This window comes from Hemicordylus capensis, chromosome 3 (assembly GCF_027244095.1).
Source record: "Hemicordylus capensis ecotype Gifberg chromosome 3, rHemCap1.1.pri, whole genome shotgun sequence".
In the NCBI taxonomy this organism is placed as follows: Eukaryota; Metazoa; Chordata; class Lepidosauria; order Squamata; family Cordylidae; genus Hemicordylus; species Hemicordylus capensis.
The window spans coordinates 307,382,537-307,397,050 of NC_069659.1; the positions used below are offsets into that span (position 1 = coordinate 307,382,537).

Here is a 14,514-nt window from a genome sequence, read left to right on the forward strand (position 1 = left end):
AATGCACCCCACTATCAATCCTGCCTTAAATAATAGAGCGATCAATAAAAGCAGAGGGAAATTTAAGTCATCAGACTCAGTGATGCTATTTTCTCTTGCGATAGCTTTTAATAAACCTATCTTTCTGCATTATGTTTTCATGTGTTCTTTTCGTCTTGTCAGCATGGAGGCTGGTGAACCAGCTAAACACCCACTGAAATCCATTACAGTGAAGGACTACTTATCAGATATTATAACCACATGGATTTAACTGCTCTGCTTTTTTTTTTTAAGGATAAAACAATTTGAAGTGAGACAGTAAATCTGAAGGACTATGGTCTTAGTTACAGAAATAAGCAAAGAAAAAGAGCCCTGCTTGATCTAACAGACCAGGCATCTTTCCTGTTTCCAACAGTTCTTTCTGTAAAGCCCAGAAGCAGAACATGAAGGCAAAATTTCCCTGTTGCTAGTACCCAGCGGCTGCTAATCAAAGATACACTGCCTCTGAACATGGAAGCTCCATTTATCTATCATCGCTAATAGCTGCTGATAGACCTATTCTTCATTAGGTATTGTGATTTAGCCTTCTAGGAAGAATGTCACAATGTGGCATTGGTTAGATCCTTTTGAACAAGAGACGGTAGCCACTACCGAGCACAGGGTTGATTCTGATGCACTCACAGAATTCTCTCATGAATAGGACTACTACATTTCCATGAAGGATGCTGAAGCATGTGCCTTTTCATGCATGGATCTGTGTGCTCCTTGATAAGAAACAGCTCCCAAGAGCCTATGGGAGCAAACTCTTTCCCCTCCCTCCCTTTCATCCCCGCAACAACTGCCCTGAGCTATTCTGTAAGGGTGGTCTAGAAATCGAACAAAATAAAATAAGTAATAAATAATAAGACTCACACGGGGCATTGCTATAATTTGACACAAGGTGTGGGGGGAGACTTATGTCCCTGAGGAAGGAGGGTTGCACCAGCTGGGCAAAAGCTTGCTCTTTGCTCCCACCTTCCTGCTTCTCCCAAGAAAAAGGGAAGGAAGGAGCTCATCTCCACTTTTTGGCCCAGGGCCCACTCCAACTTTGACATGCCCCTGCCTCTTACTGAAGTATATGAGGCATTGGAACAGTATATCCCTGCTATTTCAGCTCACTAATACAACATAGCATTACAGAAGTTGTGTACCATGTTTTACAGTATATACTTCTCACACCAGATCAGGCGTGGTGACAGAGGTGCAGGACGCGCGTCCCTCAGCCACCAAGGTCTGGCAGAGCTGCCAAGGCACCCCCACATGCAGAGCACACCCCTGCTCCCAACCATCCTGCACTCAGCCAGCGGGTTTGCCAGTGCATCCCTCTCCCCACGCACCCCTCTCCTTCCCAACCAGTGAAGACGCTTCAATGAAATGCTGCCTGGGCAGGATCCCTAGTGACCACTCCCCCTGCATCCACATCAGATGCAGGGGGCGTGGCCAGTGTCTGGATGGGGCTATTCAGCCCCATTGCAAGTTTCCCCACCCCAGTCAGCAGTTTGTTGAATTGCTGATTGGGAGCTCCTCTCTCTGCAAGGCAGAGAAAGAAGCTCCCAGTCACTGAGGAGGGGAAATTTTGCAATCGGGCTGAATAGTGGAAGTGTGACTCTGTTGGTCCTTTTGGACCTCTCGGCGGCTTTCCATACTAGTGATCACAGTATCCTTCTGGAGCGTCTGAGGGGGTTGGGAGTGGGAGGCACTGCTTTGCAGTGGTTCCGCTTGAACCTCTTGGGCAGGTTCCAGATGGTATCCCTTGGAGACTGCTCTTCTCCAAAATCTGAACTTTTGTATGGTGTGCCTCAGAGCTCCATATTGTCTCCAATGTTCATCTACATGAAACCGCTGGGAGAGATCACCAGGAGATTTGATGCAAGGTGCTATCAGTATGCTGATGACATCCAAATCTATCTCTCCATGTCAGCATCATCGGGAGAGGGCATAACCTCCCTAAATGTCTGCCTGGATTTGGTGATGGGCTGGATTAGGGACAACAAACTGAGACTGAATCCAGATAAGATGGAGGTACTCATTGTGCAGGGTTGGAACTCGAGAGACAATTTTGATCTGCTTGTTTTGGATGGGGTCATGCTTCCCCAGAAGGAACAGGCACGCAGTCAAGGGTTGCTTCTGGATCCAAGCCTCTCCCTGGTGTCCCAGGTTGAGGCAGTGGCCAGAAGTGCCTCCTATCAGCTATAGCTGATATGTTAGTTGCATCCGTTTCTTGAGGTGAACAACCTCAAAACAGTGTTACATCTGCTGGTAACCTCCAGACTGGATTACTGCAATGCGCTCTATGTGGGGCTGCTCTTGTATGTAGTCCGGAAACTACAGTTGGTCAAGAATGCGGCAGCCAGGTTGGTCTCTGGGTCATCTCAGAGAGACCATATACCTCCTGTATTGAAGGAGCTACACTGGCTGCCGATATTTTTCCGGGAAAAATATAAGGTGTTGGTTATAACCTATAAAGCCCTAAACAGCTTGGGCCCTGGTTATTTAAGAGAACACCTTCTTCGTCATGAACCCCACCGCCCATTGAGATCATCAGGAGAGGTCCGTCTGCACTTGCCACCATCTCATCTGGTGGCCACTCAGGGATGGGCCTTCTCCGCTGCTGCCCCGAGGCTTTGGAATACTCTCCCTAGTGAAATAAGAACCTCTCCCTCTCTGACAGCTTTTAAAAAGTCTTTAAAGATGCATCTGTTCACCCAGGCTTTCAATTAATATTGTTTTAATGCTGTTTTAAAATATTGTGTTAAAAAATTTAAATTATTGTAATGTTTTAAACATTTTGTTTTTGTTTTAACTAATGTTTGTAAAACAGAATAATTTTTCTGTTTGTATTTTGTTGTATACCACCCAGAGACGTAAGTTTTGGGTGGTGGAAAAATAGGTTAAATAAATAAAAAAATTCTTTAAAAAAATAAAAACATAAAAGCCTCATCGTGGCACAGACCGTGCCCCCTGCATCTGACATGGATGCAGGGTTTATGGCTTGGGCACGCATGTGCTAACACATGTGCAGAAGCGAGCTGCCAGTGGAACCTTGTCTCATGGCCACGGACAAGCTCCCTATGTCTTGCACCAGATAACATCTGTATTGGTCTGCTTTATTGATAAGGAACTGAGTGAAAAAGATAGTGATCTTCTAAGGCTACCCAGTCACAACTTGAACTACATTCTTTCCGTGTTTAAGCAATAGCAGATTAGCAATACAGTACAGTGAGAATTTAGTGAAGGATCATCGTATTTCACTTAATCACATTGCAAGGGTGAAACACAAGGTCTTTCCTGGGAATTTAATTCTTTTGCGATCTAACATTCAATTTTACAAATAAACATACTCAGGTCCAGTCTGTAGCATGAGGGTGGTATTAATTTGTACAAATTTGTTACATCTGAAGACACAAATTTGTACAAATTTGTTACATCTGAAGACACAAATTTGTGTGTCTTCAGAGCCAGGTCTCTACTTTTCAACGTGGGTTAATAATTTACTGCACCATAGCAAACTGGATTACAGACCAATTTGGGGAAAACAACAATCTTTTTACTCATCTCTTCTAAAATTATAAGCAATAATTTCACACAAAAATTAGTACAAAAGTATGCATTATAAAACAAGATATCATAAAATCTAATCAATTTGACCATTTGACAGTTTCTGTGGGTGATATAGGGTAAGGTGTGGGGAGAAATAATGCATACGTGTTTCTGTCAGCTTTTAAACAATATTTTAAAACCTTTGGGTATTTATAGGGTGGTATGAGCTAGGAGTACATGCGATGGAAAGGAACATTGGAAGTCAAAGTGAAACAGCAACAACCTACATACAGGCTGCTGTATTTTTACAACCAATAATTTTAATACAATAAAATGTAATTTGAATGAGAAAGCTTTAACAAAACAAAAACAGTCAAGTGCCTGGTATAACAAGCCAGTTCCTGGTAGCAGAGGTTTCCTTCTCTTTGAGCAACTAGGTGGAACACAGACCATGCCTTCCTCTTCATTACTTGTGGGGCTAGAAATGTATCCTTTCTACGCTAAAAGCTAAATATTCAGCTCTAGGATATCCCTTTCCATGGCCTAGGACACAAACACACACACACACACACACACAAACACACACACACGCTATTCCCACAATCCATGGAAAGCGGCCTAAGGGAGCTTAGTTTGCTTTCCGTGGGTCATAGGAACCACCGGACTCGCAGGTTAGCCCGGTGCTCCCAAGGCGGCTAGCCTGCCTAAAACCCCCTCCCTTTAAATGAAGTTAATGGAGTGAGTGCTCCGTTAACCTCATTTTGTTGCTGGTGTGTCACCGTGGTGTGTGGCGACATAGGAGTAGACCCCCAACCGGGAAGCTGCAAGTAGCCTCCTGGGCTTGGGGGTCTCTCCAGGATGCTCCATACGCTCGCCCCATTTTCCGGGGGCCGCACAGCCCCCAATCCCCGCAGCCCCTGCCGGCTCCATGACGGAGCCAACAGCCTTGTGGGCAGCCAATCTGGCCACCCAGCTACGAGCGGCTGCTCGTCTGTGGGAAGAGAGGGCTTAGCCCGCTCTCCCCACAGACCCGGAAGAAGCTCTTTTCACGGATCGTGAGAAGAGCTTCAGAGTCTTCCCATGGCTACAGCTGGTGGTACAACCATGTTTTGATAGACTTTAAGGTCATTTACAGGATCACAAGAGGGTGGGCTGGGGGGAAGACAGGACCCCTGTTAACCAAGATGCAAAGAGGCACCTTTTTAAAGTGGTGGTTCTCTTTACTTAGCAAGGGGAGAGCAACTCATCCTACCCACCCCAGCACACTACTCCTCTAGGGACTGTTGCTGGTGTCTATTAGGGATGTGCGAAACATTTTGGGTACAGAACAATCTGTACCCAAAACTGCCCATTTTGGGTGATTCGTTGCCGAAACGAATCACCCTCTTGCCCTCCCAAAATGTTTTGGAGCCGAAACAAATTACCCCCATTTTGGTTTCGAATTTTTTGTAGTTTTGGCCCTCCATTTTGTGGTCGATAAAGTGCTGCCTCTTCTTCCTCCTTCATTTTGAGTTCTGACGTCTATTTGAATTTCCTGCCTTTTTGCCTCCCATTGACTTCAATGCAAAAAGGTCTGATCTGATCTCTACTTGAATTTCAGGTCCCAGGGCCAAAAGAGTGAGGTGGGGTGGTAGTTCCTAATAGGTGGAGGCTACCACCCAAATTGCAGAGGGATTGGGCAAAAGGCTGGTTTTTGGTGAATTTTTGAAGTTTTAGTGTCTTTGGGGCAGATTTGGGGCATAAAGTGGGATCCGGAGCAGAAGAGTGAGGTGGGGTGGTAGTGCCTAATGGGTAGAGGCTACCACCCAAATTGCAGAGGGATTGGGCAAAGGGCTGGTTTTTGGTGAATTGTTAACGTTTACGCTTCTTTAAGGTTTTTCTCCATAAGGTATAATGGACGTGTATTGCTTCATGTTGGGGGTAAAGGGGTGGTCTAGAGTGGTGTGGAGTTGGTGGTAGTGCCCAAGGGGAGCAAGGAAGCTAGAACTTTTTCAAAGGATTTGGGCAGAGGGCTGATTTTGAGTGATTTGTTGAAGTTTATGCATCTCTTTAAGGTTTTTCTCCATAGGGAATCATGGAGGATTCAGCAGCCCCATAACTGCACTTGGGGAGTGCTGGGGTGGCCCAGAGAGAGTGGTGGTGTAGTGCACATAGGGTGCCAACCACCTCCATGGGTTTCTAACCCATGGGGTACAGAGTTCTGTTGTTTCAGAGGTGCTCTGAGTGTAGATTCTCTGGAAGCATATGAGATTTTCAATACAAACCATGAATCCACTCTCATTTGCCACCAGAGAATCTCTACTCAGAACACCTCAGAAATAACAGATGATGATTTCAAACTCTGATTATGATAGCTGCTGGCAGCCCAGGAGCAGCTGCCGGCGGTGCAATAACTCACACAACCAGGGAGTGCAGTAGGAGATACATGCTCATCCTCCTACCTCACTTTTTGTCTGGGTTTAAATTCAGGGCTACCTGAAGGAGGAGCAGCAGGATCAATAGCTAACCCAGTGCTTCACATGATCAGCCCTACCTGGGCTAGCCCAGTCCTACTCAGGAAGGACTGGTCCTGTGAACAACCTTTTTGACTTGACAGGTGAACCAAATGGGTGTTAAGAGGGTGCAGCAAGACAATTCCTTTATGTCCATTTTTAATTAGTCTGTTGGTTGGCAGGAGGCGGAGAACCAAATCACCCTTCCTCCTACAGGTTGTTTTGTGTCCCAGATAATGTGCTGGTTGTCACTACTTGGGATCCAGTCAACATTCCATTTCTTTAAGCTTCTTCTTCCTTCCTCCTCAGGGACAATAGAGCCCATGGCCATATAACTTTGATCTGCCATTCTCCTCCACACTGCAAGGGAGGGCAGGAAAACACTGCCAAGCAAAGCATTTAAAAAAAATTATTTACCCTTGAGGAAGCTTGGATAATTGTTTTCTCATCCAAGTAAGACTCATGGTGGAAAAGTTGAGGACCCCCTAGTTTAACCTGTCTGGTGTTTCACTGCATATAAACTGTGGAATTGATGTGCCTTTTGTGTTTCTTGTAAGGGCAGTTACCAACATGGTGAAATGTAGAAGCAATCAGAAAATCAAGAAGGCATCCTTCACCCCAGAATAAGTTAAAATACAGGGGCTTGTTTCAGTTTAATTTTCCTTGCCTGGGCAAGTCTAGTATACAATCCGTCAGCCCAGAATGATGCATTCATTAGAACCCTGCATCAGATTAAAGCTCTTCAGATCTTATGTTGTTGGCTTGCATCTTAAAACCTCCCACCACCACCCCATGACTAGAATCGGTTTTGCATTTGAAGGGCAAATAGCTCTAGAACTATTACCATTACATTACATACTGCTGTGGTAGTAATGTGGAGGAGATCAAAGCAACACAAGATAGGGCTTGTGATGCAAATGCACTGTTTATGATGCTAATCAAAGAATTTAGCTTTGTTTGGGAGAGACAAAAAAGCTCCGGCATGAAAGAGAGGGGGAAAGAAGGGAGCTTAAGTTCTTACCTCCTGCTGATGACAAAGGCAGCAATGAGAATGACCACAAGCACAACACTGCCAGCCACTGAGACAAGCAGGACGGTGGGGTTGGTACCTTCACCAATGATTGGAGACGGAACTAGAAGCAGAAAAGATATCTGTTAACATTCTGTGGTTATGCCACAGACAAAAACAGCACCGGATCACAAAGAAAAGTGCTTGGTTCTGCATTCTGAAGTGCAGAGGCAGTTCGCTGTACTGTTCAAAGCCACTTTCATTAGGCATTCATTTGCCATAATTTTCCAGGAGGGCCTTAATTAGTTAAAGGCATTATTCTCAATAGTGGTTTGGGGAAAACTCATTGAGAAGAAGGACTCCCTTCTTTCTCCCCTTCACTTTGACTATGAGAGTATAATGGCTGATTTAGTGCCCACTGAACTGCTCCCATTTTATTTGATTTAAAATGGACCAGATGCTCATTCCTTGACTACAAGCAAGTAGGAGACTCAAACAGAACAAGACATTTTCTGCTGTCTTAAGTTGAGTACTGCACTTCACATTTTCATGTGCCTTGCCTGAGGGATGTTAACACTGAAAGACACAACCTGAACTGATTAAAATTGTTCTGTGCAATGGAAATTAAATATCCTTTCCCCTCTTGTTATCTCAAGAAGCAATCATGCTTTTTACATTGTCAAGCAGGGTACATACACATACCGTATAGACAGATAACACATTTTATATTTGCAACAGGAAGACTGGAGGAGCGGAGTACAGGGTGGGGGGTAGATGAATGGGAGACAAGTGTAAAGCAGACCACAATTTTACTGAATTAGACCTTCCATATTTGGCAGAAAGTGAATAGGGCAGTTGTTACTGACAGTCTGACAATATCATCTTAAGCAGGGAACTCAGTGTGCAGCAGACAAATTCCATGCTCGGAATCATTAGGAAGGGGGTTGAAAATAAAACTGCTAGTGCCCTTATACAAATCTAAGGTGTGGCCACATTTGGAGTACTGTGTACAGTTCTGGCCACCATATCTCAAAAGGGACATTGAAGAACTGGACAAGGTACAAAAGAGGACAAACAAAATGACCAGGGAACTACAGCACCATCCTTATGAGGCAAGGTTACAACATCTGGGGCTTTTTAGTTTAGAAAAATGGTGACTAAGGGAAGGCATGATAGAGGTCTATAACATTATGCATGATGTGGAGAGTGGATGGAGATAATTTTTTCTCTCTTTATCACAGCACTAGAACCAGGGGTCATCCCATGAAACTGACTGCCAGGAAATTTTGGACCAACAAAAGAAGCACCTTTTCACATAGCGCATAATTAATCTATGGAATTCTCTGGTGATGGCCACCAGCCTGGATGGCTTTAAAAAGGGGCTTAGACAAATTCATGGAGGACAGGTCTATCAATGGCTATTACTGATGGCTTTAGGTTACCTCCAGGCTCAGAGACAAGATGCCTCTAAATACCAGTGCAAAAGAGCAACAGCAAGAGAGGGAGCATGCCTTCATCTCCTGCTTGTGGGCATCCCAGAGGTACAGTATCTGGTGGGCCACTGTGTGAAAAAGGATGCTGGACTAGACAGACCTTGAGCCTGATCCAGGGGGACTGTTCTTATGTTCTTATCTGGACATCTGGATATATGAAGCTGCCACAGTAAGTCAGACCATCTAGCCCTCTATTGTTTACTCTGATTGGCAGCAGCTTTCCAGGGTTTCAGGAGTCCCTTTTGCAGTCTTGTTATCTGGAATCATTTTTAACTAGAGATGCCGAGGACTGAAACTGGGACAGTCTGCAGGTAAAGCATGTGCATACCACTCATCTATATACGGTTCAGCACAACTGCTAGCTAACCCTGTTAGAAAGTAGTGGCTTCTGTAACTGTGGCCAGCCCATTGACCTCCAACCTGGGGGTTTGGCAAGGAACTGGTCCCTGCAATAACAACCCTGCCCAATTTAAGGGCAACCAAAAAGACATTGAGGAAGCACAACCCTACTTAACTATGGTCCCTGTTCAACGATAGAAGTAAGAACCAGATGACAACAGGTAAGGCAGGTAAACCAGAGATTGTATTACTGTGGCCTGAACAGTTCACACAACTGTTCAAATCTTGATTTAATGTGGGTCGATTTAAAGTGGGTTTAACTATTAGCATGACTGTATGAACCCACTCCTAGACAGGAATCTCAGATTCATCTTAGGCTATAAATAAACCACCTTGGCATAGGTTCACACAATCATGCTAATGTCAGTAACCCACATTAAACTTAGATTCAAATAATTGTGTGGACTATAGTAGCCAAGGCTAGATAGCAATGGCAGCAGTGTGGAACAAACAAAGCCTCCTCTTGAGCTTCTCCTTCCATATTAACCGGAGACATGCTGGAGCTGTGAAGTTCCTACTCAGGTCCACTGTCAGCATGTCCCAAAGCCAAAATAAATAAGGCTGATTGACTAAAGTGTAGGCCTGGAAGGCAGTCAAGTAACCAGCCCAACATATATGTGATGTACGGTACAGAAGAATGAGCCATCCTCTGCCAAAGTTCTCATGCTTCCTGCCACCCTACTCCCACACCAAGTACATCTTGGTGTGGGAGTAGTGTAGGATATTCACTTCTGGTTGTTTTGGAAAGTGAAAGGGGAATGCTAATATTCACTAGCTCCTATCCATGTATTACATACCTGTCTTGGGAGATAGCAATAGCAATAGCAATAGCAATAGCACTTACATTTATATACCGCTCTATAGCCGGAGCTCTCTAAGCGGTTTACAATGATTTAGCATATTGCCCCCAACATTCTGGGTACTCATTTTACCGACCTCGGAAGGATGGAAGGCTGAGTCAACCTTGAGCCCCTGGTCAGGATCAAACTTGTAACCTTCTGGTTACAGGGCGGCAGTTTTACCACTGCGCCACCAGGGGCTCAATAGAGATGAAAGCATTATCATAGGGGATTCTTTGCAGATGACAAATTTATGCAAACAACTCATGTCAGCATTTTAGGAAGATGAGTATTTTTAAAAAAACATGTTAAATCTAGCATCAGAGTAGTTACAACGTATCATGCCATTGTATCATATTAAGGCTTCCTTATTAAAATGTTGAAAACAGCTTGCATCTAACATACAGGATGTGCAAATGCTGGCAAATGTCATGTTTGCTGTGGGTGGATTTATGTAACTGTTTTTTCTTCCTTCAACAGTGATCAGTGATTTTCTGAAATTATTTAGTGGCATTCTGGTCCTAGGAACCTGTGTTCAAAGCGTGTGTTTGGAAGTCTTGAGTTCTGATATTTACACACATAGATCACTGAGCATAAGCTGAGGACCTGACTCTTCCCAAGATCAGGATAAAAGTACATAAACGCTATAGCCAGAACTTGATGTTACATGGAGATACATGGTGGTGTGATATGATGAAATACAAGGATGCCAGCAAAATGGGAAGTTCCACATGCTTCTCTTCCTCTGGTAATTTGTAGCAATACAAAACATATGACATGACCTCACCACATTGCTTATTTTCCTGCTCCACTTCGTTGGTTACTGCTTGTAGAGGTAGAGAAACTTGGCAATATGGTGACATCACTCATTTGTTTGTATTACAAGGAGAGAGGGGAGACAGGACTGCTGCTGTTATTGGCAGCAGCCATGCATCTTCCCTCACATCCAGTTGAGACCCATATTGTAACTCCAAAAGTCAACCTGAAGAAAAGGAAAGGGAAGCTTTGATCCAATTGGGGAGTTCATTCCAAGTTATAGATTTGACATCTGAGAAGCAGAGGAAACAATCAGAGAAGCAATAGAAAGAAAAACTGTTACCTGGGACACAACATTTTGGCCAAGTCCAAATTTGGCCAAGTCAATTTACTTCAACTGGCCAAGTCCATAATTTGTCCCTTTATTTCAAATGAATGAATTTCAAACAAACATTAATTCAAACAAAGTTGAAATAGTGCTTTTCCAAAATGAAGGGAGTTGGCAGGGGAAATAAGGACCCAGAATTATACCTGTGAGAAATATGTCATTACCTGTGTTGGTTGTGAACTCAAATGGACCACTGAAGTCTCCATATCCAGCTGCCGTCCTTGCTCTCACATGGAAGACATATGAAGTCAAGGGATTCAAACCCTTGATATCTGTGTTTCTGGCTGCTGTTTTCACAATGCGGTAGCTACGCTCATTTTGATCCTAATGGGTGGGGGGAACATGGGAAGAACAAATAAATATGCCCCTCATAGCTCTGTGAACCCTGGAACTTTACTCATTGCCAAATCAATTATGAGGATGTTACTAATGGGGACTGGATATTCAAAGGATCTCTGAAAGCTTTTCTATTGTCTTCTATTATCTTCAGTGACATGAGAGTTCAGCAGGCCTTTATATTTTATCATTCTTCTTCGACTGAGGAACTATAAATAATTATTGTGATGTAACATATATGTTCACTGATTACAGCTTTTAAAAAGACAAGAGTGTAATTGTGACTACACTCTTTAATAACAATTCTCATGATTAAAATATAGCATTTTATCTGCAGCACCTATTCCCCCCCCCCTCTGTTTCAGTTCAGAGCTATAGATCCTAAACCCTTGGGAAATGGCTGCCAACATCCTGCACGCACGCACACGCGCGCGCGCGCGCACACACACACACACACACACACACACAAAAAGACACACACCCCTAGCTGCTTTTCTTAAAAGTCTATCCTTTTCTGCTGGGAAAAGGTGTCAGGAAAAAAAATGCTGTAATTTCATTCAGTGAAAATCCACAATCCATTTCTGATGCTTTTGAGAAGCAAATAAAGTGATTATATTTTTTAAAAAGGCAGAGAAAGAAGGGGGAAAGTAGTTGTTCATTTCACAGACAAGCTTAAGAAAAAATAGCTCTTTCCATAAGTTCTGAACTGGAGGAGAAAATAATTATTTGTAGAAATAGTATCTCCATATAACTTGGAGAAGGTGAAAAATGTAATTTTCTTTCCCTTATTTCCTATTAAAATCTATAAAAGTTCCACCATCATTCTGGGCAAAAGCTATCAGCTCATAGAGAGCTCATTATTATTACTGGGTTATATACTTCATTATTACACATCTGTCTCTGTTGTAAGGCTAATGTTGCACTACTCTGCTCTATTGATTCTTATGATAAATAGCTCCACTGGAATCAAATAGTTCCTAAGGAGAAGGAAAATAAAATGCTAACACTACTACACAGAAAGAACAAAGTGTAGTATGTTATTCAGTGCAACTGCTCAAATGTATGAAATGTCAAACTGGAGATGATTACAAAGGCAAACAACTTTGTCCCTGATAATGGCCATTTATGTGATAATAAAGGTAAACCTATAGCTATGGTATCGAACATAATGGGGAAGAAGACATCTGTGCAGGTTGAATAATACCTTTTCATAATATTTGACTTCATATTCCAAGATGACTCCATTTGGCCTGTCAGGTTCCAGCCAAGCCAATGCCACGCTGTGTCTTGTTATTTCTTTAGCTTGGATCAAAGCAATCTGAGACGGAGCTGCCAAGAAAGAAAGGAGAAGAATTTTATACAATGACTCTGAAAAAAGACCTAATAGTGAAGGAGAGTGGAATATTTATCTTTTGCACAGATGCAAAACAAGATGGCTTGGCTACGTTGACTGAAGATACTGAACAACGACCTAGCCTTAGGCATGATGGCACAAGAAGGTGGACTATAAACATGTTTTCTATATGCAGAATTGTGCTCTACAACTTTTAAGCAAAGAGCTCCTCCTCTGCCATCACATCGGTTTGATGACTTTATGCCCACACCTCATTCATGCTATTCTGTCAAGGCACAATAATGAATATTTCTTTGATGACATCACTGGTATATACATTTATTTATCAAGTCTTGTTTGTGCCATGCTGCAAGGAAGGATACATCATCTTAGTAGAGCAGAGTCCAAAAATGGAGGGTCAAATACTACATTTCTTACATCAAATTCCCTGCATCCATTTGGGAGTAGACCCAGACCACATCTGGAGTCTGTGTCTAATGTATTTCTGCACCTACACTGCACCTCACAACTGCGAGGTTTCCTTATTGTTTGCCTTTTCCCAACAGCTTTTCTGTAAGACACCTCCACCAACCCTCTTCATTGAGCTGGGAAAGAAAGGGTAGCTGGTATTTCTGGTAGTGGAGAAGGCTCTAGGGCTGGTCATGATCGTGACAACATCAGGAGCTCAACAGAAAGGAAGTCTGTATGCAGAAAGTCCCATTTTCAGTCCTTGGTATCTCTAATAAGGTTGGAAAGATGCCTGCCTAAAAACCTGGAGACTCATTTCCAGTCCTACTATGCTGGATTCTTTTAACTGAAAACAGACACATTAACTCTGGGACTTTCTGCATCCTAATCACACACTCTCCTTCCTTTCACAAGGGCAGAAAAAGGTTTTTAAACATGGCCCACTCAAGTTCAGTTTGATTTCAAATCCTAATGCAAATGTTGCAAGATGACCAAATCCACAGTGAGATTTTAGAAACTTTAGAAAGGCCTCTTGTGCACTATGGCAGTTAGTATCTTTGGTCCTGGACTTCTCTCTGACTTCACAGCTGTCATCCTAGAGACTGCTTCAACAGGAACACTGTTGAAGCACTAATAGGTTTCTGGCCAATTCAACTAGAATGATAAAATGGATTAAACTCTATGCTCTTTCAGAGTGCAATACGGAGAGCTAAGATAAAACAAACAATGGAATACATGAGGATTGTCTCAACAGATGCCCCTGATAGCATCCTGTAGGGCCTCTTTGGTGTCTGTCTGAACTTCAGATGTTTAAGAGGCCAGAGGACAATGCCTCCTCCCTTTGACTATGACAGTAACAGATTTGTAGTCCTGCCAGAGGAATGGGCTTCCTGAAGATTTACGATCCAGGCTGCCCAGTCCTTGTTGTTCTGTAACTGTGTGGTCATGTCTCTAGCCAGCTGTTATCAAGTGCTGCCACAACTGACAAGTGCTGGTACAAATGGTGGGGGTCTCTGGAGATGAAAAGGGGACATTAAGGAAATTTTTAATCTTATCTGCAAAAGCTGTTTCTGTATAGTCAGAGATTAGACGGCTATTGAATGAATTTCTTCTTTTGTCCCTAAAAATCTAGAAATATGCAGATGCTTCATCTTTAAAACACACACACACACACACACACACACACCAAAAAACCAAAACCCCAACCAGAAGCCAAGAACCAACAATGGTAGAATGAGGGTCTATTAAGACCTTTCAAGTGAAATTATAATCTAAACACACAGAAGGACAGAGTCTCAGGTCCCAAATCAAATGTAGTTAGTGACTGGTTGATATTTTCATAATTTTTAAGCCACCTTGAGGGCCTATGTTTTAAACAACAAAATAAATAAATGTCACCAGAAACAGGGGGAAAATAAAATAAAATTAAACATGAAAGCTTCA

General features: G+C 43.0%; 1 protein-coding gene across 2 annotated transcripts in view; it reads right to left on the reverse strand.

Annotated features, from left to right (window-relative positions):
- Positions 1–14,514, reverse strand: part of EPHA4 (EPH receptor A4) — a 220,415-nt gene that overhangs the window by 46,231 nt on the left and 159,670 nt on the right. For both annotated transcript variants that reach the window (XM_053307712.1, XM_053307713.1), the window contains exons 6-8: positions 12,475–12,599; positions 11,099–11,258; positions 7,072–7,183 (exon numbers count right to left, since the gene is read on the reverse strand). In XM_053307712.1, the coding sequence (XP_053163687.1) occupies positions 7,072–7,183; positions 11,099–11,258; positions 12,475–12,599 (397 nt within the window). The remainder of the gene's footprint in view (positions 1–7,071; positions 7,184–11,098; positions 11,259–12,474; positions 12,600–14,514) is intronic.